The sequence below is a fragment of the Anas acuta genome, chromosome 15, assembly GCF_963932015.1.
Source record: "Anas acuta chromosome 15, bAnaAcu1.1, whole genome shotgun sequence".
In the NCBI taxonomy this organism is placed as follows: Eukaryota; Metazoa; Chordata; class Aves; order Anseriformes; family Anatidae; genus Anas; species Anas acuta.
The window spans coordinates 17129483-17155453 of record NC_088993.1 but is presented as its reverse complement, the minus strand read 5'-3'; the positions used below and the strand labels follow the sequence as shown (position 1 = coordinate 17155453).

The 25971-nt window shown below is 53.5% G+C and overlaps 1 protein-coding gene across 2 annotated transcripts in view; it reads left to right on the top strand.

Annotated features, from left to right (window-relative positions):
* PKD1 (polycystin 1, transient receptor potential channel interacting) overlaps positions 1-25971 on the top strand; it is an 84214-nt gene that overhangs the window by 24160 nt on the left and 34083 nt on the right. For both annotated transcript variants that reach the window (XM_068698880.1, XM_068698879.1), the window contains exons 2-14: positions 10827-10898; positions 11743-11814; positions 13520-13689; positions 15103-15771; positions 16097-16280; positions 19530-19744; positions 20178-20290; positions 20373-20499; positions 21725-21996; positions 22495-23244; positions 24342-24473; positions 25108-25283; positions 25723-25856. In XM_068698880.1, coding sequence (XP_068554981.1) covers positions 10827-10898; positions 11743-11814; positions 13520-13689; positions 15103-15771; positions 16097-16280; positions 19530-19744; positions 20178-20290; positions 20373-20499; positions 21725-21996; positions 22495-23244; positions 24342-24473; positions 25108-25283; positions 25723-25856 — 3086 coding nt within the window. The remainder of the gene's footprint in view (positions 1-10826; positions 10899-11742; positions 11815-13519; positions 13690-15102; positions 15772-16096; positions 16281-19529; positions 19745-20177; positions 20291-20372; positions 20500-21724; positions 21997-22494; positions 23245-24341; positions 24474-25107; positions 25284-25722; positions 25857-25971) is intronic.

Genomic DNA, 25971 nt, shown 5'->3' with positions numbered 1-25971 from the left:
CACACACAGCCCCGCCGAGCCGTCCCCGGGCCGGGAACGTCGCTCAGAGCCCCGCTGATGGCCAAAGCCCGCGGCCTCTGCCGGAGCTGCGGGGGCTTGGGGCTGGGCTGGGGGGATGCGTGCTGGGGGCAGAGGGGTCCCGCTGCCCTCAGGAGCTTTGCACGTTGTTGGCGCAGCTTGGCTCTTGCTCGGTGCCACATATTTTGCTGGAGATGGAGCGAAAGAGCTCTGAAAACTGTGGGATATTGGGTGCTAACGGCCTGCAGGTATCCAAGGGCTCTGCTGCCAAGGACAAAGGAGAGAGGTGCCAGAGCCAGAGAAAACGGAGAGGTGGAATTGAATTGGACTAAAAAAGTTTGCGTGGAGTGTGGGGAACGCTGAAATCCCACCTTTATGGAACAGCCACTGGCAAAAGGAAGCCAGTGGAAGCTTTTGGGACTTGCAGTTAAGACTGGAGCCGTCCCTGAAGAATATCTGATGGGGCTGGTCCTGTTTTCATAGGAGGATCCGGGAGGTCACTCATTCTTTCACTTGTGTCATTTTCTCTCAGTGTCATCCTTACTGAACCTCATTTTAATCATCTTACTGTGCTGAGCTGCGTTGTTCAAAACCCTGCCTCTAGCGTTGTGAGATCATTTGGGGCCCATAGCTTCCCTAGAGAGAACCTAGTTTGGGGTGTTGGATAGGTTTTGGTAATGGGGTCTGCCCTGATCCTGATGTGCTCCTCTGTATTAATCAATGTACGGGCTACCTTGTCTTATACCCCGCATAAAAACTAAGTGAAGCCTGGAGAATAAAAGACAGTAGTTACGGAAAAAAAAACATCCAAGAGAAATGTTGATAGCAACAAGTATGGACTGAGGGGTCGCGCATCAAACACTGATAAGCAAAAGAAGAAAAGGAAAAATCTGTGGCCAACAAAGTTGGGAACAGTGAGGAGTTGCTCGAGTATATTGGGAACTGAAGAAATGAAACGGTACCGGTCTGTTAGTGGACAGTCATGGTCAAATTATCAATGAAAATACAGAAAAGGCAGGACTGTTCAGTAAATATTTGTTTTCTATTTGGAAAAGAGCCAGATGATGTATTTGTATCATATGAGGATGATGAAATACTTTCCACTCCAACAGTAACTGAAGAGGATGTTAAACAGCTGCTATTAATGTTAGACCTTCTTAAACTAGCAAGTTCAGATATTTTGCATCCAAGAATTTTAAAAGATCTGGCTGAGGAGCCCTATGGGCTATTAATGTTCACTTTTAGGGAATTTTTGGGCAGTAGGGAAATTCCCAAGGACTGGAGCAGTATGAACATGGTGCCAGTGTTAACAGAAGGTAAATGGGATGGTGCAAGTGTTTATTAGGCTGCTGTCCTGATCTTCTAGCCCAAGGCAAAACAATACAGCGCACAGCATGGATATAAGCTAAAACTTAAAGGGGATAGTGTAATTAGTGGCAATCAACATGGAAAATTCACTTATGGAAAATAGATCTCGTGAACGTCTGCCTTTTGAGTAAGTTTACAGATGGAGCAGATGAAGATGATGGTGTTGATGTAATACACATATGACTTCTGTAGGTATTTGACTCGATGCAACATACATTTGTCAGGAATTGGAAGGAAAAAAATCACCATGACATATATTAAAGGGATTAAATATTGGCTTCAGAACGTAAGAATAAAAGGAGTCATCCCCAAGAGCTGGGTTGCAGCGAGGTCTCAGACTGCTGACTGCCTCTGTAGCAGATTTGTCCACGGGCTGGCGGACAACAAGAACCAGAGCTCTGCTGCGGCTGAGCCTGGGATGCAAAAATAGAGCAAGGATGCTGCCAGTTGTCAGAGCGTGCGTCTGGGAGCGAGGGGCACCACGTCCTGGTGTGCGGGATGGGATTTCCTCCTGGACACCAGGGCTGCAGGGGGGGTGCTCGTTGGGTGCGGGGTGGAGGGCGCTGCCACCAGGGGAGGTGTAAGGAGGGAGCTGTGGAGTAGAGGGGCTGTGTTTCCTGGTGTCCTCACCGCCTGAAGGTAGTGATGCCCTAAAGAATTCAGCCGTGAGTGTGTCCAAAGGATTGTGTTTGGAGAGACAGCAGGAGCCTCCTGTTTGCTGCACCCGAGGGTCGGTGCTAGCTGACTGCTCTGCGTTAGAAGCAGGCTGCCAGAAGGGAAGGGTCGGTAGCTTTGTGTCCCATTCCCATCTTTCCTCAAACTGGCTCATGCACCGCTAGGTCCCTGGGCTTCAGAACATCTGGAGAGCCTGTCCCTCTCTTAGGAGACCACAGAAAGCAGAGATAGCATCGGGAGCGCAAGGAAAACACAGACCGGACTGTGCTGCAGCCGTGGTTTGGCCAGGTCTGCGGCCCCGAACACGCTGCACTTTTCCACTTTTCTGCTCGTCAGGCTCCCCTGGGCTGTGGTTGTCTGTCGCAGGCAGCGGGCTGGGAGCTCTGTGGCTGTGCTCAGCATTGTTTGCGCAGAGCAGCACCATTTACTTTGTGCTATTTTTAAACATAGCGAGTGCTGCTGTGACCGCCCCAAATCCCAGAGTTTTCTGTCTGGAGAAGAAAAAGAAAATAAGAGAGGGGCTCAGCATCCTCCCAGCTCAGGCGGTGCTGCAGGACCTTGCTGAAGGTTGATTTCCAATAGCTGGCAGTGCTGCCAGGCTCAGGAAGGGCTGCGTGAGCCCGGGCTTTGCCTCCCATCCCGTCCCTGCTGCCTGCAGCTGGCAGCCCACGCTCGGAGCTGAAGGGTGCTGCTGAGAGCCCGGAGCAGGGAATCTCCTAAATGTGAGGAAACAGTGTTGGTAAAACATATCGGAGGTGAAAATCATTTGACAGACACGGTTAAAATATACACAGAAATGTTTTTCTTTAGCAGCCACCCGGGGACTTGGGAAACTTGCTCGTCTGTTACAGATTGCTGTTAGCTAAAGGTCAGACAAATTGGTGCTGTCAGCTACAAAAGGGAAAGCGTTTCAGGGAGCGTTATCACCCGTGGGAAGTGACTGCAGAGATCTGGTGACTGGGCCAGCGTTCCCGGCGGTGGAAGGGATGGAGCCGCTCCTGCACTGCGGAGGGTGGCAGCAGGTCTGCACCGGTGGGGGCACACGGGGAGGTTGCATGCAGGGAGGTGACACCTGGGATGGTGGCACGCAGGATGGTGGCACACCAGGTGGTGACACAAGGGGTGGTGGCACATGGGATGGTGGCACACCAGGTGGTGGCACACAGGATGGTGGCGCAGCAGGCAGCTGCTGCCCCATGCCCTGCAGGAGGTTTGGTCCAGGGGCACTTTGGAGCGGGCTCTGGGTGCCTGGTGCACCCTTTGGCAATGACCCCTGAGATTGCCCCAAAACCTTGGCGTTAGCTCTGTTTTCCCTGTGTTTTGTGCTGCTCTGATGGTTGCAGGTCCAAAGCAGGGTTACGTGTAGCCCAGGCTGCTCACACAGCCAGAAGGGAGCAGCGGGGACATCAGCAGAGAGCAACAGTGACCCTCGTCCCTCAGCCAGCTCAGCAGCTTTTGGCCCTGAGTCTTGCCCTGTTTCTCAGTGTTTTGGGTCCAGATTTGTCCGCTTTGTCTAGCATGCAGAGGCGACTTTGGCTGGTAGGTGGTGTTACCACCAAATCCTTTGGGAATCCTTGGTGAACCCCCACCTGACCCCATTGTGCTGCTTTGCTCTCCTCCTGGTTGTGCACTCAGGGCTGTGGGCAGTGTGTCAGCCTGCGATGCCTCCAAATGGGGGGGCTCCCCAGGCCAGGGCTTTTTCGGGGAAGAAGCGTGTGTCTGCTTGGCAGGCGGCCGGGCTTGGGCTGTGGGCTTCTGACATTGTCTCCTTGAGCTCTGCCATGTGTGCTGGGAAGATGCTTTGTTTTGATGGATCCTTGGTTTCTTTGCAAACTTTCCATGAAACAAACATATATTTGCGGGGCTGACATTTAGCTGGATGGAACTGCAGACAGCTTGTTTATGCGCAGCACTAATTATGGACATTAACTTTATTTAAATATTTGGGTTGCTGCTTTCTCAAACTCGCTTTTCTCTGCTCCGATCTTTCGGTGGGATGTCGGAGGCAGAGCAGGGCTGGGTGCCTCCTGCCGTGATGTCTCGAGCCCTGTTTTTTGCCACCTTAGCTCACCTCTTGGCAGCGGGAGGACCACTTCCAGGGCCAGCTCTGGGCACTGGTGGCTCGGAAGGTGGAGCTGCCTTGGAAAGCCTCTTGTGGCAGCGACTGTCCCGAGCCGTAGCCAGCCCCTTGTCCCACCATGGTGCTGGTGGGAGCTCCTGCTGACCCCCACAAGCGCAGGAGGCCCTCGGTGGCTCCCCAGTGCCCCCCTCGCTCTCAGCTCCATTGTTCAAACGTTGGGAACGAGGAGATGAAGTCAGTCACAGCCTAAAAATAGCCTGTAAAACGAGCTGTTCTGTGGGTCCCTGTGCAGACAGCAGCGCTCCGGTTCCTGGGAGCCTCTGTGAAAAGCCCCCACCCAGCCCTCCTGGCTGGGGGGAGCAGGATGGAGCCGGGTGGCAGTGCCTGGGAGCTGCCCTGCCAAAGCACGACGTCGCTGCGGGCGGTTACACGTCCCCTTGTTTGAATGCCCTCACCCCCGGTCCTGCTGCTCGTAACCGTATTTGGGAAGGTCTGAGCAAAGCTTGCTGGCTTCAGGAGCCGAGGAGCTGCTCTTTTTCTCCACTTCTACCTGGAGCTCGGGTGCCTTCGGTGTGCACTCACCCAGTGCTGTGTCCTGTGCCACGGGTGGGCACAGCAGCAGGGTGAGGAAGGAGCGTGGGTGAGCAGCATCAGGGCTGTGCCTGGCGGGTCCCAGCTCGGCTTCATCTCATGCAGGGCTCAGAGCGGTCTCCTCCCGTGCTGGGCTCTCCCAGCCCCTTTTTTTGGCTGCCGAAAGGAACACGGACACCCAGTGCCCAGCTTCACCCCTGAGCTCACCCGCTGTGCCGAGAGCCACGGGAAGTGTTCTGTGCATGCTGCAGATCACCTCTGTCTGTGGGATCTCCAGGAACTAGTGCCCAGAGCAGGACGAGTGGGATCTACTCCAGATCCACTCTGCCGGTGCTCTGGGAGAGGTCCGTACAGGCTGCGAGGGAAAGGAGCTCCGAGGGGCAGCAGGAGCAGGCAGTGCTGGACCCAACCCCTCCTGGTCCTGCCCCAAGCCCGTGGCAGAGCCGGGCCTCACACCTGGGGCTCCTCATGCCAAACCCGACCCTCTCCGGGCACATCTGCATTTCAAGGATATATGTGAGAGCGTTGTGCAGCTCTCCCAGGAGAGCACAGCGCGTACGAACATTGCAGAAACGCCTGTGTCCCTGCCTTGGCCTTATCAACACTCAGGATTTTGCTGTGGGAAGAAAAACATTTATTTTTCAGATGGATATTTGTGAAAACATCTTTTGGGGCAAATTCCTTGGAGAGAGCCGATGCTCGGGCCAGCGGTTGAAACTCATCAATTTCAAATGAGCAAATAAATTGTCCTCGTGCTGTGACAGCCTCGGGAGCTGAGGGTGCTCCCCTGGCTGCCAGCCCCAGCGTTTTGCTCCCCGTTCAGGACTGCACCTCGAGCAGCACTGCAGGTCCTCCCCAAGCTCTGCACCAAGCGAGCCTCTTGTGCTTTTCCACATCTCCTTCGCCGCTGTGGCATCGATCTCGGTTCCTCGCTCTGCACACAAAGCGCTGCTACTCCTACTGTGCTTCCTAGGAGAGGTGCAAGCCAAAAACGAAGAGAAAAAAAAAGGAATCAGATCAGCAAAAACCTATAATTTTCCTGGCTCAAGCATGCAAAAACACATAGGGTTTTTCCTCCGCTTTTCTGGAAAGTCTATTACGTACGTCAGGCGGTGTCAGCACAGCGCTGCTGCACGGGGCACCCTGCTGCCTGGTGCTCCTGGGGACAGAAGGGAACTTGCCATGGTGACACTGAGGGCAGCATTTCGGCTTCTGGGCTGCCTCTGGGACAGGCTGCTCTGGCCGAGGGCTCAGGGAGCGGGGCTGTAGTGTCACACAAGCCACCTCGTGTGTCCCCCATCACTTGTTTTCCCTCTGCAAGGTGTGAGCGGTGCAGTCTGGCTCTCGGATGGGAACGTGACCCAACGGGGGGCTAGAAATGGGAGCGGAGCTGCCCTGATGCCACCTGTGATGTGCCCTGTGCCGGGGCTTGCTGCTGCTGCCGCTCGGTGCCTCTCCTGCCCGTGTGCCCTGCGCTCGAGCCTGAGCACCCCTCGTGTCCCAAAGGTGCCCCCGGGTGGGCATTGGGTGAGGTTTGTGCGGTGTGCCGAGGGCAGAAAGGGGAAACTCTTTTCCCCTGGCAGTTGTGCTGGGGAAAGTGGGACTGAGGCAGCCCAGGAACGGCCTCTGGAATCGGGAGTGGGGCGGAGAAGTTAAATAAGAACAATTATTTGGTGTTAATAGTGCTGAAAATAGGGCAGTGTCCGACGCAGTGGTATCTCTTGCAGGTTTAAACGAACCAAGGGAAGCAGTGGGTCTGGTAAAGTGTGTGGGTGATGGGACTCGTTGCCGTGGGCTCTTGCTGGCAGAGGAAGGGGTTGGACAGCACTGGCTGTATGATGCCGTGGGCACAGCTGCTCTGCTGTCTGTGTAGCTGCTCCTGCTGCTAAAACACAGTTTTTGGACCAAAACGGGGCCCAGCCGCATCCCTTGACTTTCACTTCAGTCACACAAACACAAGGAAAACCCCTTTCTGTGGGGGCTGTCCTGGATCAGGGAAGTCTGGCTGGTGGAGGGAGGCTGCTGGGGATTGCTCAGCCTTGCACATCCGCGGGGAGAAAGTGCTTCTCCCCAGGGGATGCTGCAGAGGCTTCGTCTGCTCACCTCCTGCATCCTGCAGTGCCAGGCCAGCTGGGGAAGATGGGCAGAGAGATAGGAAAGCTTTTGCTGTGATTGCAGGATGGGATGCACGGACACCTGGTGTGCTGGAGGCAATGCTTTATCCCTCCTGTGCTGGTGTGAGCCCTTTCATAGCCACTGCAGAGGCTCCTGTGCAGGCTCTGGCTGGAAGCAGGGATGTGCCCAAGCTGCCTCCTTTCCCTGGCACCTCTGGAGCTCCCCTACCTCCAGCACTCAGCTCTGCTGCAGCTCGTAGGCCTGGAGTTCGTTTGCCAATGAGTCGCTGCAGCTCTCCCCCAGCCTGCACGCAGGCTCCCCTCCGCACAGACGCTTCTCCCTGTCTGCGGATGCTTTTCCCATTACTGTTCTGGCGGGGCTCCACGCACCAAAAGGGCTGGGGAAGGCACAAGCCAGCACTGCCCCCCTTCCCTTCCCTTCCCTCCCTTTTTTTTGTGAAGTGAGCGGGCCCACAAATGACATAATGAGAGCATGACATCAGGCTTGGCAGGCGGAGGCGTGCTATACTCTGCTCGACATTATACGTTCTGTGGAATTAAGGAAAAAAAAAAAAACAGCAGTGCACCAAAAAAAGCCCATCCACCGCAGCGCTGCCGAAATAAACACCCCGGCTGCCCGGGGCTGCCGCGGGGACGTGGAGCCCCTGTTCCCTGGCCACCCCCTGCCTGTCTCAGTGCCAGTGGCCGGGCTGGGGGCTCCCAGCACTGCTGCTGGTCCCTGCTGGTGGCTGCTCCAAGGCAGTGATTTGTACCCCCAGAAGTGATGGGCCCTGTCCAGGAGATGTCCGTGGTGGTGTCTGTGGCTGATGTTTGCTCACACTCCATCAGTGGGCTGGGCTGCTGCTAGCCCTGCTGCTAGCCCTGCTGCTAGCCCTGCCGTTAGCCCTGCTGCTCTCCCTGTGGCCCACGCAGCTCCAGAGAGGTTCAGGAGATCCTTGCCCAGCCCCGCGCAGGAATTGGTAGCAGAGCTGGGAAGGAGCTCCAGGCTCCCAAGGTTCAGGCAGACGCCCTCGTTACCAAATGTTCGCGTCTCCGCCGCTGCGCCTTCCCCACATGACCACTTCTACTTCCAGAAGTTTTCTCCAAACTTCCTTTGCTCGCCATGGAAGTGAAATGCGGCTGCGTTTTCTGGGGTGTTTGGGGAGCTGCGCAGGGAGCTCTGCCCACAGGGCATCCTTCACACAGTTCTTGTTCTGGACCGAAGCTGTTGGTGCCTTTTGGTGCCTGTCCCAGGTTCTGCAGAGGAGTGGGCCAAGCTCTCCCTGCCTCATCTGGCAGCACACAGCTCTGCTTTGCAGGTGTGGAAACTGAGGTGGGACCACGGAGCTGTGGCTGGCCCAGAGCTGCCCTCTCTGCAGGCACCACAGCGTGTTCTCAGTGCCACCCCCGGCACGACTGAACCACGATTTCCTTTCTTCTCGTGGGGGAGAGCGGCAGTCTGCGTGTGCGGCGCGTTTCAATGGAGAGCTTTGTTTTCTGCTGGCTTCGTCTCTGCCTTGAACCTGCTCCGAATTTCCTCCAGCCTGGCAGTGGGCTGGGAAAATAGAGTCGTGGCAGTTTGTGGCACCGAGAGGCTGGGCTGCGTCCCGCAGCCTGTGCCGGGGGTTTTATTGGTCGGTACTTCTTTCCTGCCTTTTTCTTTTTTTTTTTTTTTTCCTGCAGCCTACTTTGGTTCACAGCCATCTTTCCCATGCCAGGAAGGCATAATATTATTTTCCATACAAATCGGAGGGGGGGGAGCAGAGGGAGCCGAGCTGAGCCAGGCGGCTGGAGGTGGCAGGAGCTGGCACCGCCACCGCCCCCGGCCTCCCCCCGGGGCCACCAGCGGGGCTCTGCTCCCTGTCCGGGGAGGTGGAAAGCTGGGAGGCCTTGTGCTGGTTCCTCATCAAATCGTGATGGCGAGGGTAGAAAACAGCAAAGGAATCAGGCTCCAGTCTGTACCTAACGGTGCAGGATCGCCTCCCCTCTGCGCTGCTCAGTGCGCACTGACATCTAGTGTCAGTCCGTGTGCCGTGTAAACGCGGCGCTGAGCTGGGGGCTGCTGCTCCTGCTCGCATCTTCCCTGTTTGGTGGGGCTGGTGTCAGCAGCCTGCTGCTCCTCCTGCAGCGTGGTGGCACCCCCAGGCAGGATTGAAGCTCACTGAGGGCTTGGGGCCGTAGCTTGGGGCTGGTCGCCTGCCTGGAGATGAAAATGAGAAGGGATGCGTGTAAGAGGCTTGGAAAGGCTCACGACTGACCCCTCCACACCTGCTGGAGAGGATGGATGGGGAGCTTGGGGAGCTGCTGGGGCAGCAACTGGGCCTGGTGCTGGTGTCCCAGGCCACCACAAGGTCCCCAGCGCCATCGGTGGTGCTGAGGGCTTCGCCCTGCCCTGTGCACGCTCTCCGCGCAGCCAGCTGGCGTTGTGAAGGGCTCTTGGAGACGCCAAAGCCCCCATTTTTTAACAGCAGGACAGTTTGTTCTGGAGGTTTCTCTTGTCTGGGCAAGGAGCAAAAAGGCCAGGGCACGAGAGACGTCGGAGCTGGAACACCACTTCCTTCTGTCTGGGGCTCGAGGTGCTGCCTAAAAATTACCTGGATTATTTTCAGGTTTCTCAGAGGAGCAGAGAAAATGCTCTTTTTGTTAAAGCTCTGCCCTTGCTCACCTGACAGGTACACTGTGCTTCTGCAGCACAGTCCTGCTGGCGTGGCCCTCCTGCCCCAGGCTGCCTGGCTGGCTGACACATTTGCTAGCACTTTTTTTTTTTTTTAAGTGTGTTTGTTGATCTTCTATTTTGCACATTTCTTGGCCTTCTTTAGTGGTGTTGCTGGTGAACTCTTCTGAATCCACTCTCAGCTTGGCAGAGAACTCCTGGACAGCAAAATTGGGAAAAATAAACTTAAACCTTTTAAAGAGACATCCATCCCTGTTACTTATCCCCAGAGTTTCCTGGAATCATAAGTAGTTCGTCTGCCAATTTGGCGTAATTCTCTTCATTCAGATACATTAAGTTTAAATACTGAATAAAATCAAGAATTAATCCATGAAGAGGTAAAAATAAGAGGTGAGACATGCTGAGAAGTTACAAGAGGTGCTAGGGATAAAGGTGAGCAGGGAGTGGGGTTGGAGGACGTCTCTGTTGATGCCGTGTGCCTGCAGCTGCGGGGAGCTGGGCAGCACCCCCAGACCTGTCCGCCTCCCCGCGGCGCTGCCAGAAATCCTGGAAGGAGAATCACCATTGCAAGGGCTTGGAATAAGTATTTTGGTGCTGCTAAAAGAAGGTTTTGGCCAACGGGGATTCATCTGAAACCGAAGAGTGAAGTTTATTGGGAACGAGCAGGGAGCAATCAGCAAAACTTTCACTTCTAGCTGAGTGACATTTTAAAATTGAAAGAGAGGACGTGAGGTGAAAACAGAGAGCTGAATAGGAGGACAAAAACAATTTTTCTTTGGATGACTTGAAGTCTATTAGTGTTACAGAGAGTGATTAAAGATTTTCTAAACGGTGTTTGTTTTATAGGGAAAGTCTAGCCTGATTTTAAACAGAAAATTTTCTTTGTTCCTTCATTTCTTGTACGCTTTTTCCAAAAGGGACAAAAAGATCTTTAAACATTAAAAGCTGAATGCATCAGTCGTGTAATTAATTACCTGTTCTTTGGCATTAGGGATAGACTTGAAAGTTCCTCCGAATTTTTCTTCTGTAAGTTAATTACTATTTTAGTCTAAACTCTTTCTTAATTATTTCTTTGAACATATAATAGACTTGCATACTTTTTTGAAGGATACCTCAAACTTGTACATTAGTCACGTCTGTAATTGCTCTAGATATGCTGTAGAATGGCATGCATTTAGTGATAGTCCCAGTCTTTATACACGCAGCATACAAAGCTGTGAGCAGCAAATGCTGTATAGCTGGGAGAGGCTATACAAAAATGACAAAAAGTTGAACAAAAGCTGACAGCTCTGTTTTCTTTCTCCAGGGATCTTTCCAGTAACGAGATCAGTGTTTTAGATGTTCAGACGTTCAGAAGCCTGACTTCTCTGGCAAAACTGTAAGTACATGCTGCACCCTTCCAGCCGTCCTGCTACCAGCACGCCCCTCAGCTGGTACCACGCACACTGGTGCTGCACGAGCCAGCCTTGTTCTCACTTGACCTCAGCTGCTGGGCCCCAGCTGTGTGTCTGTGGACTCATTCCTCGGGGCATTCAGCTGCACAGTCCCGGGAATGACCGATTGCTCGCTGGCATTCGGAGTCAGGCAGGAGCGGGCACACTGCACTGCCAGGTGGAGGGGGGATTGGGGCAGGAGAGTAAGCTACATTTGTCACAAGATGGGTTGCAAAACAGAAAATGAGGATAAAGCTGTCCAAATCCCACTTAGCTTTGGAGGGAATTGGGTACTGAATATGAGGGTCCTTTGAGGAGCCCAGCATTGGTGGAGCAAATGCCTGCCTGCATGGCCACTGTTCCCAACACCCTGCCGTGTCTCATCTCACTAAAACTGCCCAGACTCTGTGTGGGCCAGGAGAAGGGGAAAAACCATTAGCAAACTCACTGAACAGGCTGCCCCGAGAGGCTGTGGAGTCTCCCTCCTTGGAGATGCTTAATGCTTGGACATGGTCCTGGGCAGTCCACTCCAGGTGGCCTTGCTTGAGCAGGGTTTTGGACTAGATGACCTCCAGAAGTCACTTCCAACCTCAAACACTGTCATTCTGTGACATAGCATCTCACAGAAAAAATTGCTGTCATATGTAAGTAGCTCTTGAGACCAGAGGTGTTCAGAAGGTAGCCAGTCACTGAGCAGGGCTTGGAAGAGAGTTTGATCCTGTGTGTTGGCAAGGAAGTAGTTACCAGTGTGATGAACAATTACTGAACTTCCCTTTTCATTTTTTACAGAGATATAAGCCACAACAAGATTTCTACATTAGAAGATGGAATATTTGATAATTTATTTAATTTAAGTGAAATGTAAGTTCGTTCTCTTTGTTTCCCAGCTCTTTATTGGGACCTTCCCTTGAAACAGCCCTTCCCTTTCCAGGGGGTGGGATGCAGCGCTGTCCTGGGGGGGTCAGGGCTACGTACTGCTCCACCATGTGTGGTGGCACACACTTTGCTATTTGTGTTAAGGGGGAGCTGAAGCCTCCATCCCCACTAACCCCTGCAGCTCTGCCCGTTTGCCAGCTGCTCCCTTGGTGAGGTTTTGACAGTGCAAGCCTCATCTCTCTCTGTGACATTTTGAAAACTCGTGAACCTTAGGAAACACAGAGCTGGTGGAGGGAGCCTCAATTTGCTTGGCTGCTCCTCTGCCGTGAAGGGATGAGGAGTGGATGTGCTGACTGCCACCTTCTCATTACCAGGCCTCCCTGATGCTACTTCTCCTCTCTCCAACTGCTGCTTCCTCGCCCTCCTGCAGTCCCTGCAGCTCTTTCTGGACTCTCTCCAGTTTCTTCCTCAAGCTGCTCCTGGGTCTTCTTGGTACCCTTCAAGCCTAATCTCCTCCCAGACTTTGCTTCTGTCTCCTGGATACCTCCAGCCTCTGCTGCTGCCCTCTTGGTCTCCCTGCTTCTCTCCCACACCAGCTCTGCTGGAGGTGTCACAGTTTCTGGCCGTGCTCCAGGCCCCGCTCGCTGTTCCTGGTTGTGTGGTCACACACTGGGACCGGGGACCTAATGCAAAGCTGCCACACAGCTGCCGAAGTCACTTGAAGACACTTGGAGAAGTTCTCCCTAAGTGATTCAGGTTCTTATGCTTATAATGCTTTTTAAGTGAAGTAATTAAAATCCGTGCTGATACATGACGGGAGGCCAGGGAACGCCACACAGTTCCAGAAGAGGTACACAAAATCACAGCACAGAATGGGGTTTCTGTATCTGAACGACCCCAGGGATTAACCCTGTGCAATCGCTCTCAGCAAGCAAGAAAAAAGCTCAGCTCTGCACTCTCCATGAAGACTAAGACACAAAGAGCATTTTCAGCTCTGCATTTTTACTTGCAAATGGCACTGAAAAGACAGAAAGGATCCATGCTGTGTCCAAGTGAGCCTGTCCCTGCTGGGGCTGGCCTGCAAAGTGGTGCTTTCAGTATAAAAATCCTGGGTTCAGCCCCTGCGGCAGCCCAGCCCAGCTGGCGTCAGCTAAACAAACATCTTTCCATCTCTGTCCTGTTCGCAGCTGAATGCCAAAGGCTGTAATTTGGATCAAGCTTAGCTGCAATTAAAGTTTCCATCTTTTCATTAAACTGCCACATGGAAAGATTATCATTGACTTTGCATTTCTTTTTTGACAGATCAATTTTATTCTCTTAGCTATTTTTTAATGGAGCTGTAAATAGTCTCCCTTAGCTGCTGAGGCTGCCATTACATCCAACGGCTGTTAGATGGCAGACTATTTTAAATATAAGATTGTGTCTGTAATTTGCTTCTAATTGCAACAATTATTTGTGGAGTGAAAAAAGTACTTGGAGTACTTGCCTAATTCTAGCCTCTAGAAAAATCATGTTAATTATTGCTTGATTCCCTATTCATTAACTCCCCTAAGCAGTTCTTTCTGAAGCATTTTGCTGGAGTTGCGCAGATGGGAACAGTGAGGGATCTGCACATTGCTGTAATTAACACTTAGCACATGCTTCCCGTTGTCAAGTTAATGCACAACTTTCCTCTGATCTCCTGTTACAGAAACTTAAGTTGGAATCCATTTTTTTGTGACTGCAAACTTTCCTGGTTGCCCCGCTGGGTGGAAGACAGAAAAGTGACGGTTCTCCAGGCGTCAGATACGAGGTGTGCCCAGCCTCCTGCGGTGGCAAACCTTTCTCTCTTCAACGTTTCGTTCGTCAACACTACTTGTGGTAAGGAGACACAGTGGGCTGTGGTGGGTGAGGTGATTAAACCTGTGGAAACAGTGGGCCTGAGGGGAGCTGGTGATCCCAGTTAGACCTCCGTATGCCTCAAGTCCCTAGTTCTAACCTAATTAAGCACATAATGGTAGCATGAGGCTGTACCTTGATGTATAGTCGGTCACACCACAGCTGGGATCAGCAAATTCGTTACAGACCCATCTTCAAGCAGCCCTCAGGTGGTGCTAGCCCCATCTCTGGCCTGAGGCTTTCGTTCTCTCATGCATTTAACAATCTGACTCTAAGCTGTGAAATATCATTGGAGTTGATGGGACTGGAGGACGTGCCAAGCTGAATCTTTGCAGGTGATGTTTCCTGGGGTAATTCAGTGTAAAGGGGATAGGCCAGGGAGAGCCTGCCAGCTGCTGGTAGCTGTTACTGGCCGGCAGGGAGCTGAGGAGCACGGCCAGGCTGGTGTTAAAAACAAGGTAGTTCCCACGCATGGCACCTCCTTGGGGGGACTTTTCTTCAGAAAAGCGGCCCGGCGCTTGCAGGAAGGCCGTGGAGTAGGCCGGACAGTTGGATGGGGTGGATAAGGGAAGATCACGCGAGGCCAGTGCTGTGGAGATGTTTGGGGGAATGTTGTAGCAACCAGCAGAAACACGCAGGCAGCCCGGCTCGGCTGCGTGGGCAGAGCTGGACGGGAGGCAGGCGGCCCCAGCTGGGCTGCGGCTCAGCACCGCGTGCCTGGGGCAGGGCCCCTGCAAGAGGCTGGGGGGGGAGCGAAGCCCCGGGGGTGGGATGTGGACGCCTATGAATGCGTCCTTCTGCATCTCCCGGGTACAGGCTGTGCGACACTGTCCTCCTCTCTAGCACCTCGTTTAGTCTGCAGGCAGGTGGGAGGCTCTCGGAGGTCCCAGGGCTGAAGGTGGCTGCAGTGTCTGCACACCCAGTGTAGGCCTGGGGCACAGTCCCGTGGCATTTCCCCCATGTCCCCAGTGTGCCCCTCTGCCCAGCTGTGTTTGGTTACGGGCTTGGGCTGGAAGTGAAACTGCAGCAGCCCAGCCACGGTGCTACCACGGGACAGCATTTTCTCCTGGCACTGCTTGGGGGCTGCTCCTTGGGTCTCCTTTCAGACTCTGAGCGGCTCCATGGCCTGTGGCACCGTCAGGCTCTCCAAAGACCCCTGTTACTGAGCATTCCTGCTCCGTAAATCTGTGGGAGTGGCTTTATTTCTGTCAACATTAGTTAGTAGAGAGAGATGGAAGTCATTGCTGAGGGACTGAAGACTGCCAGGCAAGACTCAAAAAGGTTGGAGTAGAAGCAGCCCAGTCACCAGGATGGGGGGTGGTGTCTCGGAGAGTTTCATCAAGCCATGGCTTCATGGTGTCAGTTTGTAAGAGGATCTTCTGTTCTCCCCCCCAGGAGCTCAATATATAACGTGCCTGACAAGCAACCACACAGGTGAGGCTGAACTGCTCATCCTCTTCACGTCTGCTCACCCCGGGAACCTCACCAACGAGACCTGCAGCGCGCTCTGTTACGCCGAAGGCCAGGAATACGGAGGTTTCAGCACCCAGGGGCAGTGTTTGTGTGGTTCTGCCCATGAACCGAACTCTTCCTCCAGTTGTTTGCTGTTTTGCACTGAGCATTTGCCTGGGCAGGCCTGCAGTGGCCCATCGCTCGTCCACTTTCACTTCAAGGCTCAGCTGTCTGCGTCTTTCACAGGACTCCAGCCCCGGTATGGCCTAGACCAGGCCGTGCTCTTCAACGTCAGTATTCCCATTGCCGTCAGCACTTTACAGTGGGATTTTGGGGACCAGACAGAGGTTCTCAACACCACTGGAAATGCAGTTGTCCACAGGTATGCCTTACCTGGGCAGTACAATGTCACCGCCACCGTCTTTGTGGGCGCCAGGTTCACAGACGTGCAGGCAGAAGTTGAGGTGGTGGCTTCGCCCCAGAAGTTAGAACTGCAGTGCCCTTCCCTGATCAAGACCAACGAGAGCCTGGACATACGGATCCGTAACAGGGGCGGCAGTGGCCTCACGGTGTTGTACAGCATCACGGCAGAGGCCGGAGAGCTGAGCAGAGGTAAGCGGGGCCGGCTGGGAGGCCAGAGGGTGCTGAGCAAGGGAGCACTGGGTCCTGAGGCTACCCTTGTCACTCCTTCCTAATGAGGAGTAAGGGGTCACTCCTTTGGTACTCCTTGCAGCCCCGTGTGCTTTACCCGGGCTGACCAAGCAGTGCTTTGCCTGGTACTGTGCCACAAACAGGACTGCACAGAGAGCAGTTGAGCAGAGAATGGGATTTGCTGGCACCAGGAAGGGCAGGACCTGGTGTCTTGTGCCCCGGGTTAGGCTGGGGATTGTGGTCCCATAGGAAGGGCATTACACTTGTGTTCTTCTGCCTCTCGCAGCGGTTCACCCCATGTGTCCCCCCGATGGCTTGGTTTTCCCGGGCAACAACCACTGCTACCGGCTGGTGGTGGAGAAGGCCGAGTGGCAGGAGGCACAGCGGCACTGCAAGGAGCACAGCACCGGAGACCTGGCCTTTGTCAGCAGCCCTGAGATCCAGGCCTTCCTGGTCGCCCACGTCATCAGGTAGGCGGGGAGGACAAGGGTTAAGATTTCCTGGGGAGGGACGTTGTGTCCCTGGGGTTACATCTGCAGAGGTGTCTGGGGGGAAGAGCCCTGCAGCAGGCAGCCCTCTGCAGCCAGGCGGTCTGGTGGGACGCACGGGTCTGAGCTGAGGGTGATATGGCACGGGGAGAAGCTGGGTGTGAGGCTGCTGAGAAAGGAGGAGGAATAAGCAGAGCTCGAGCCTTGCTGTACTTGGCTTCTTGGCATAGAGGCTGTGGAGGGAAGAAGAGGGTAGAGGCAGAAAGACTGGAAATCAGAACTGGTGTCTGTGGGATTGCGGCTGGTGGGCATCTCGTGCCTGTGTTTGTGCCTCTGGGTGCCTCTCAGCTGGGTCAGAGACATCCACGGGGTCCAGCACAGTCTGCAGGCAGCAGAGGGGGGCAGGTGCTGGTGGCCAGGAGGTGTTTGGCTGCTAGGCAGGGCCGGAAGGTGACCTTAGAAGCAGCTCCCTCCATCAGCAGAGCTACAGCTGGGTTGTCCAGCGCAGGACACCGGGACGTCCAGCAGCTGCTCCTGCAGAGCACAAGCCAGCGCTGTAATCCTGCCTCTCAGCTCGGAATCCCACATCCTGGACACACGGCTGCAGCCTGCAGCCCAGACCACATCCCCTCTGCTTTTGCATCCCGAGCAGGAGCAGTGCTCCTCTCTGAGCGTCAGGCTCTGGGAACATCTGTTCCACCTCAGCACTCGGGCTTTATAAACAGGCAGCGCTGGAGCGTCAGCCCTGGGCTACGTGGCCTCTCCAAGTGCCCTCTCTGCAACCAGAGATCTTGGGGGAAAGAACCCCAGCAGGGGAGCTCTGGGGGCCTGACAGCTCTTGTCAGCACTCCCAGGTGAGGATGTTGCAGATCCTGTCTTAATAAATGTGACCCAGAAATCACGTGCAGAGGGAACAACTGCATGTGACATAGGATTTGAACAGACCTGCGTGAGGACTGGCAGCCCTTCTCCCCAGACGTGCATCCTTGCTGCATTCCCTTCTCATCGGGCTTTATCCTGAGGTTACAGATGTGGTCCCTGCCCTGGGAAGAGGAGTCTGCCCCTTGCCGTGGGTTGGGAGCTGGTCACTTGGTGTGCTGATTTATCAGGCATTGCGTGCAAGGCTTTTGATGGACTGCAGTGCAAGGAAATCATGAGACCTCGGATTAGAGTGAGCCGCCCAAGCTGTTTCCCAGCTGCTGCCCCACATTGTTCTCCTCCCCAGCCCCCTTTATTTAATCTCTTTATTTTATTAATCCATTCAGATAAACATGAATGAGACAGTTCCAGGATGCGATTTCCCTGGTGATAAAAGACAAATCAAGCAAGCCGCAGGTTTTTGGAACATGCAGCTTCCATAGTTTCTTGTGGGAAAATGACAGAAGCTGAAATCTGTTTTCCATTAGAGCACGTAGCAGCAAGGACTGCTCTCTTCTCTCCTTCGCTCCTATCATTTGATGACCTCCCCAGGAGCAATGCGCACTGAACCAGTGCTGTCTCACCTCCAGAGCCCACAGCCCTTCCAGGGGACCCTGTTTTCCTCCAATGCAGTGCAGGGAGTCCCTCTCCCCTTCCAGGCCTCCTCAGACTTTGTTCTGCTCCTGCTGCCCCAAGGAAGGCAGCTCGTTCCTTCCTCAGAGGTGGAGGGGCACCCTCACCTTGCTTCAGATGAGGGTGTCTGGAGCCCCCTCATGGGTCTCTGCAAGGTTATGGGCCTAGCAGTGGGGCAGGGGTGGGAAGCAATCCATCCAGCCTTTTCCTTTCCTTTCTTTTTTTTTTTTTTTTTTTTTTTTTGATGACTTGAAGTTAGATCATAGCTGGAATTAGAAAAGGAAAAACTCGATCGGGTTTTACTGATGGCAGCAAACAGGCGGTTTCCTACCCATTCTCCCTAATCCGCTGCCAGTGGTTCGGGAGCAGAGCGGAGCGGCTATTTATTTTTTAATCTTATTTGCAGTGAAAACTACTGATTCACAGCACAGTTATTTTCGTCGTCGTTTTTCAGCATGACCTCATTAATCATTCCATCTGTCGTGAGCCTGGTGGTGGAGAGACACCAGTTACCTCCCCTGTCTGCTCCATGCACAGCGGCTGGACTGGGCTGCAGCAGAGGGCAAGGCCACAGCAGGAGGGGCTGCGGAGAAAAAGTGGGGGGCTTGAAGGGCGCACGGTGAGGCTCTTCCCCCCAGAAGTTAATATGGAACAAATGCCTCTCTTTCTGCTGGGTGCGATTAGAAACAGTCGTCCGGGCTGTTTGTGGCTATGAAAGACCATTCAGCACTTTCCACCAGGATCTCTGCTGGGCTTCATCCAGTTTCCAAATGTGGAAGGGCCATGTCATCTTCCTAAAATGGTCCTGGCGGTTTCTCTTGCATGTGGGGCTCTTCTTCCTGCAGTGCTTTGGCCACTGCTGCTGTGCGTTGCCCACCCGCTGTGTTTGCTGCCTTTCGGTGGTGGCTGAGGAGTTTATTATCTTCCAACAGCTGCATCAGAGCTGAACAGGAGCTGAACAGGAGCTCCCGTAACTGGCACCATCCGAGCTTTAATCCTGCCCTGCTGTCAGCTCCACTTGCAGTGGAGAAGCAACCAGTGGCAGATTCCACAGGTCCCCAGAAACCAAACGAGAGCTTTCTAAAAGTTGCGTCTTTTTCTTCAGACAGTTTTGTATGACCGTAAAATTCCTCTTAAGTCATGACTCAGTAAAAAAAAAAAGGATCTGTGAAGGTCATTTAAACGGCGATGCAGGCAGGCTGCTCTAACAAACTGCTCTGCTTGCTAGGAGAGCCCTGAGGTTGCAGTCAGCCTGCTGAACCGCCTGACGCAGCCAGCCCCACCAGCTCCTTCTCCCTCCCAGCTCCCTGGCAATGTACTGCTGGTTTGCTGGCTCTGTCAGATCCTTTGGGCTCTGCTGTCCCCTCAGCACATCAGAGGGCGGGTGGCTCTCTGCAGCCTGCACTACAAGGGCCTGAGCAGCTGGTGGACAGAATGGTGCACCAGGAAGGAGCTGCTGTTAAAACAATAAGTGTTAGTGGCAGGGTGGACTCTGAAACCCTTTCGTAACTAAAAGGCTCCTTTACATGCAGCTCCTTACACCCGGATGGAGCTGTTGTTGTTAAGATTATTATTTTCATAGAGGACCATAGATGGCATCTGTCCCAGATCTTTCTAATACTCATAATTTCCTGAAATCCACCCCCCCTTCTTCTTCTTCTTCTTCTTTTTTTTTTGAAGGAGCCTCGATGTCTGGATTGCATTCAATGATTTTGCAAGCACTGGAGCGCAGCAAAGAGGCGAAGGATTTAATCTGGAGAGCTGTCAGAACTGGCTGCCAGGAGAACCGCATCCATCAAACGCTAATCACTGCGTCCGGATGGGCCCAACCGGGCAGTGTAACACGGACTTGTGCATGGCCAAGCACAGCTACGTGTGCGAGTACAAGCCAGCAGGTGGGCTCTGCTTCCCTCCTGCTCTCAGCTGACATCCCAGGCAGCCAGGTGTCCTGGTGGCACGTGCCAGAGAAAAATAGGGCTGCATGCAGGGGGCTGTCCAGACCATTGCCCCTTTACCAAGTGGCACCGTCAGCAACCGCATTCCCTTTGCAAGGAATTTGGCCCACTCCAATCTGCCATCTATAGGCATAAAGAGAGAGGTGAAGCTCTGATGTGGAGCTTTGGAATGAGCTTCTCCCCATTATTTGAGCAGTCAGTGCTGCTGCCTCCTCTGAGGCTGTGGCACTGCTGTCATGACTTCTTCCTGTGCCATCTTGTAGTCTGTGAGATGCTGGGGTACTGTATAGGAATATATACATGTATATATATGATGGAGCCTTGGAGATTGCTATGTGAGTCTGATTTGTTCAAATACTTGCTTTGTAAACAGGAGTTCTCTTAAATGCCGAAAACTTCCTTGTGGGAAACCCTGTGTTTGACACACACATGGCTTTGAAAAACGTGACAGAAGACGTGCTGTCAGCTCCAGTGCAAGCTGGGGAGGTAAGGAGGGTTTGCTCATCCTGTTGCTGCACAGATGGTCCAGGAAGACACAGGTAGGTGAGAGCCTTGGTTCGTTTTGCAGGTGATGGTGTTCCCTGACCTGGCGTTCGAGCATGAGGGGTATTTGACTGCCCTGGAGTTTGTGACACAAGACCTGCATCAGCCCGTTCAAGTGAGGTTCCAGGTGCACAGACCAATAGATGGAGAAGGTGAGACATCTCCTCTCAACCCTTTAGCTCAGAGGTGGTCCTGGAAAAGCAGTGACCAGAGAACAGCTGAGCAGCTTAATAATGGCTCTTCATCAGCTGTGGCCATGCGGATGTGGTGGGTTAGCAGTGGGGACTGGAGTCTGGGCTGGCAGCTGTAACAGGGACAGTACAAAGGGACAAACTCGGCAGACTGCAGTGCTGAGAATGTCTCCTCTCCCATCGTTTTTGTGGCAGAAGTCCTAAAACAAAGAAGCACTTCTCTTATTCAGAGACCCCAGGGTATTCCCAGTTATGCCTGTTTAGTGAAAAGGCCTCTCCTGGACCTGTGTGTGAGGATGGTTCCAGGCATGTCTGTCCGCCAGCCCTGACTTAAAGCAGAACGTTCAAATTCGACGTCAAATGCAGAGCTGGTAGTTTCAGGGCCTTGTGTTTCTCCGTTTAGTTTAAGCTGACCAGCAGCTGCCACTTAGGAATGATGCTCCTTCCCCACAAGGACCCCAAGCAGTTTTTTATGGCTTTGTTACCTGTCTCCGTGCCTGAGGAATGATGAGAGTGTACGGAACACACGTAGGAGGGAATTAATCTTCTGAGTTATACTTTAACACTTTGGGAAGACATGACACGTCTAATGGAACGTGTTCTGGTCCATCTGGCCCCGCAGGTTAATGAGGAAGAGTATTTTCTTGAGCCCATTTGTTCCTGATGGATGAGATGATCCAAAAAGCCCTTTACTCCTTGTACAACAGCTCAATACTCACAGTTTGGCAACAATTAATTTTGCAGGCAATTCTTTGCGATAGCCATATATTTGGCTGATTACGAAAGGATATTTTTTGACGCTGAAAAACTGATACTTTAACATGGAAACATTAACTTAAGAAAAGTTACTTAATGTGTTTTCAGCCTCAAAGCCAGCTCTGCTTTTGCTTGGAATAGCTTTCTCCTGAACACAGATCTCTTTTAGATTGCGAATTGGCGCATTCTCACTGGAAAGGAGACTGACTTTGTTTTAAACAATCTTCCTGCCTTTGTGAAATTTTCCAGTAAAACAGGACACTTTTGACTTACATAGTACCAGGATGCATCGCAGTTGCAGCTTTTACTAAGGCTGGAGTCTTCATCAGTCACAGTGGGAAAAAATATGGTGAATTTGGAGCACCACAGAAGTGCACTAAGAGTTGCCTGGTAGGACAGTAATCTGTGCTTCCTCTTTCACCTCTTCCAGATTACCAGGAGGGACAAAATGCTACAGAACCATTCCGTACTTCTCAGGATGATGGGAACTGGACTCTACTTGAATGTCCTCCTGGCTTCCAGTGGTGTCATTTGACCGATTTGTGCTCATCGGCAAACAACTGCTGCAATGCGACAGAGTGCACCAACAGCTCTCTTGCCAGCAGCCCCGCGTTCCTTCAGCACAATGAAAGCCAGCCCAGCTATCAGCTCATCAAGGAGTTTCTCTTCACAGTACCAGCTGGCCCTTCCTCCCCCTACCTGGTCAGTGTTTATTACTGCTGCACCTCGTGGGGAGGTGGGGAGGTGGCTCTGGGTGCTTTGGGTAAAATAAGAATTGTTCCTGGTTGGCGGATGGAGAAGCTGAAGTCCATTCAGATGAAGTGACTTGCCCAGGATCACCCAGGGAATCCTTGGCAGGCCTGGCACAGGGCTCACACCACCACTGTCTGTTTTCGTCCCTGCAGTAACAACCTAGTGCAGTCAGCTAAAACACTGTGCAGCCTCTCTGCTATCCCCATTGCACTTAGGAAGTGCAGATAGAGCACAGAGCCGAGTTCCTTGTTAGCACATGACATTTTTGATTTAAAGTGGCGAAGGAGAGCAGGGTGGTGAAATATTTCCCCACGCAGCGTTTGGATCTGTGGCTTTTCTGTGGGTTTCCCTTCGGCAGTAAATCCAGCCATTTTGCCCAGGCAAGAGTTGGGTGCTGAGCGCTCCGAACTTGATGCATCAATCCAAAAACATCTCCTCTCTCTGCAGGTCACGTTCAGAAACGAAGATATTTTTGTCAGGGCCAAGGATGTCTTCAGCATCCAGCACAGCGCAGGCCTGGGCTCGTTCCTGCAGTGCCAGCCAAGCCCCACATCCCCTAATAAAACCAACTTCTTCAGCACATACTCTTCAGACTGGGCACTCGGGCTGTCTGCCAGCTCCACCTCGGCCACCTGGATCAACGACACGGTTTGCTCTCTCCGCGTTCGCTACGCCGAGGAGCAGCAGGTCCCGGTGATCAGCCCCCACAACACGGGGCTGGAGCAGCCGGGGCCCTACACGCTCAGAGCCAGCGTGGACAACGGCCCCTTCAGCGCCAACCTCTCCTGCACGTTCTGGGTCACCTCCCGGGTGTCGGGTCTGCGCGTTGTCCACCCGGCTCCCCAGGGGGGCAAGGTGTACGTGCCCTCCAACCACACCACCCTGCTGGTTAAGCTCTCCTCGGGCGCCAACGCCACGGCCCGCTGGCTGGGCGACAACCACAGCGTGCCCTTCGAGGGGAGCTGCCCCACGGCTGTGGCTCTGCTGACGGCCGAGTGCACCAGGGACACCAACGACACCTGGTTCGCCGTGCTCAGCCTGAGCGGCCTCAGGGAGGGGGCCAGCAGCCACGTGCTGGTGGCGGAGAACGCCGTCAGCTCCCAGAACATCACCGTCGTAGTGAAAGTGGAGGAGCCCATCCGCGGGCTGAGGGCCACGCCTGACCCTGAGAGCAGGGTCCTGCTGAACACGCGAGTGGTGAGTGGCTGCCGCTGCTGTTAGTGATGGTTTTTAGCCTCCACTGCTGGCGGTGTGGGTTTGAGAAGAGGAGGGCTGGGGGTCAGGGCACAGCACTGCTTGCTGCTAAGCGCTGGCTCGTGGGCCATGCAGTCAGCGCTGCTGCTGGGACGTGCATGTGGCAAAACCCCACTGCTGCTCGCGGGCAGGAAGGCAGCTCAGCTGTGTGCTCACTGTAATTCCCTCAGTGGTAAGGCAGCACGCAGTGTCAGGGGCATACTGGCTTTGTATTTGCTCAGGGGATCGCTCAGAAAATTAATGTATTATCAGAGGCCGGTGATTACCTCCTTTTGACTTGTTAAGGTAGTTATTCTTGTAGGCATTTTGATTTGCTCCACTAAATCCTTACACCAGCCAGCTGAAGCTATAGGCATGTTTCACCCATCCATCAAAGTCTTGGATTGCTCTGGTGTTTGCAGTCTGTTTTTTTTTTCCCCCTCAAATCTGCTGTCCCCAGAACCACAGCCGAGCCCTAGGAACCTGTTTAATAGCTGCCCGTTGATAGCTGTGAAATGCTGTGTTCAGCTTCTGCCTGCTTGTGGCAGAACCCGGTGCCTGCAGTGCCTTCTGGTCTCACCCTCCCTAGCTGCCACGGTGTGCTCAGGAGGCACGGGAGGAGGGAGGAAGAAACCCTGCCCCGTCCAGCACAAGGCAACCACCTTAGCCTTTGGGGCAGGCAGCATCCATGGACGAGAGTCAGAGACTGGGGTTGCAGGTGTAGGTGAAGCTGAGTTGTTTCTACAAAGGTTTCAGAAATGTTTTCAGGCAGCAAGGAGACCTGATGCCCAGAGCAGAGCGTTACAGTGTGGGAGCAGGCAGTGTGGCTTCTGCTCCCAGCTCTGCTGTTGGTTTTAGGGTCGGGGTGTGCAGTGCCCTGTCGGTGACACAGCTGCAGGTGGTCTTGCACCTCCATGCTGTGCTCTGAGAGTGCTGTCTGACTGATACGTGATGCCTCCCAGCCTGGCTCTGCTTCTTCTCCTGGTCATCTGGAGATCTTCTGGGAAGCTCTGTGCATGCTTTTCCCTTGCCCTAGTGTAAAATGTCCTCATGCCTTTCAGAGCTACGTCCCTGTGATGGAAGCCGGGTCAGATGTGACATTCCGATGGACAGTAGATGATAAGCCATCTTTCACTTTTTACAATGTTGTCTTCAACGTTATCTACCAAAGCCCAGCTGTGTACAAGCTTTCGGTAAGCTAAGGCCTTTCCCATCATACCCTTTTAATCATGGGATTCCATTTTATCCCACAAACTAAGCAGGGAAAGCAGCAGGGAGAGGAGAAGGCAGAGGTTTCTGCAGACAGGGTGCTGGGGCTGCCCTTGGCATGTTCAGTTTTAGGAGTCCCCCATCCCCACACCATGTGCCTGGAGCTGCTCACCTGCAGCTGTCCTAGGGACACTGCGTGGTTCTTGCGCCCTCGGTGTCTGCAAGTCCCCATGCTCAGCAGCTGGAAAGAGCACGGGGCACACAGAGCAAGCAAAAGGATGGCAGGGTCAGGACCTGAGGTGCCTCAGGATGAGCAGCCTTTCTGTCCTCCTGCTGGCTAGAACCAGCCCTTCCTTGGGCTAACGTAGTGGTGGAGGTGTGGTGGGTCCAGCAAGAGGAGGCTGTGCCAGGTAGGGAAAACCATAAACCTTCCAGTTCATGCTGCTACCAGTGCCATTCAGGCCACTGCTTCTGCCTCCCTGTCCCCCAGGCTGCTCTTCTCTGACCTCCCCTGCTTGCCTGGGGCGATATCTCCCCTGCGGGGAAGCCCCTCTCCGAGCAGGGGGCAGCCCAGCACGGTGACCCCAAATGTGTTCTTTGTCCCACTGTCCTTCCCAGCTCACCGCCTCCAACCACGTCAGTAACTTTACGGTCAACTACAACGTCACAGTAGAGATGATGAACAAGATGAAGAACCTGACTGTGTTGGGTGTCCTGCCGGTCCTCCCCCAGAACAGCTCCGTGGAGTTCACAGCCAGAGTCCAGGTTGATTCAGCCGTGGATGCTCTGTTCCTGTGAGTCCTTTGCAAGTTGCCTACCTTAGGGTTTTGCTGTGCATGACTTACCGGCCTTCCCTACATTAGGGAACTCTTCTCAGGGCCAGTTGATTTCCAATGTCCCATTCTTTAGCTGCTGTCTCACTGGTTTGAAGTGCAAACTGCTGTCTAGTTAATCCCTGGAAGGGATTCAATCACACTAGCTGGGACCTTGACTTCAAGCCTCGAATACTTTTAATTTAAATGTTTGCAATACTTCTTCAGTGTTTAGTTCCCTCTCTTACCAGTGCTGTGCTCTGCTCACAGCCACGGTTATGCAGCACTGGCCCAGCTACTTCTTTGGTACTTGGCATTACAATTCCTGTGTTTTTTTTCCAAAAACCCCAGCCCTGCATCTGAAAGACCCAGGCTTGGGGCTTGTGTGGAACGGTGCAACATGGTCTGTATATTTCTCCAGGTGGGATTTTGGAGATGATGTCCAGGAGACATACCAGTTCAAACCTCCCTACAACAAGTCTTTCCTTGTCCCTGATCCCAGCGTCCATGAGGTTGTAATCGAGCACAATGTCACACACGTCTATGAACACCCAGGTAAGCTCAGGCTGGTTCTCTGTGGAAGAAGGGACTCAGATGTATTTGTTGGGGGGGTCACAAGGTGTCTTCAAATAAAATGGCTTGCTCGTTCTTGAGCAAACTGCCAGAGGAA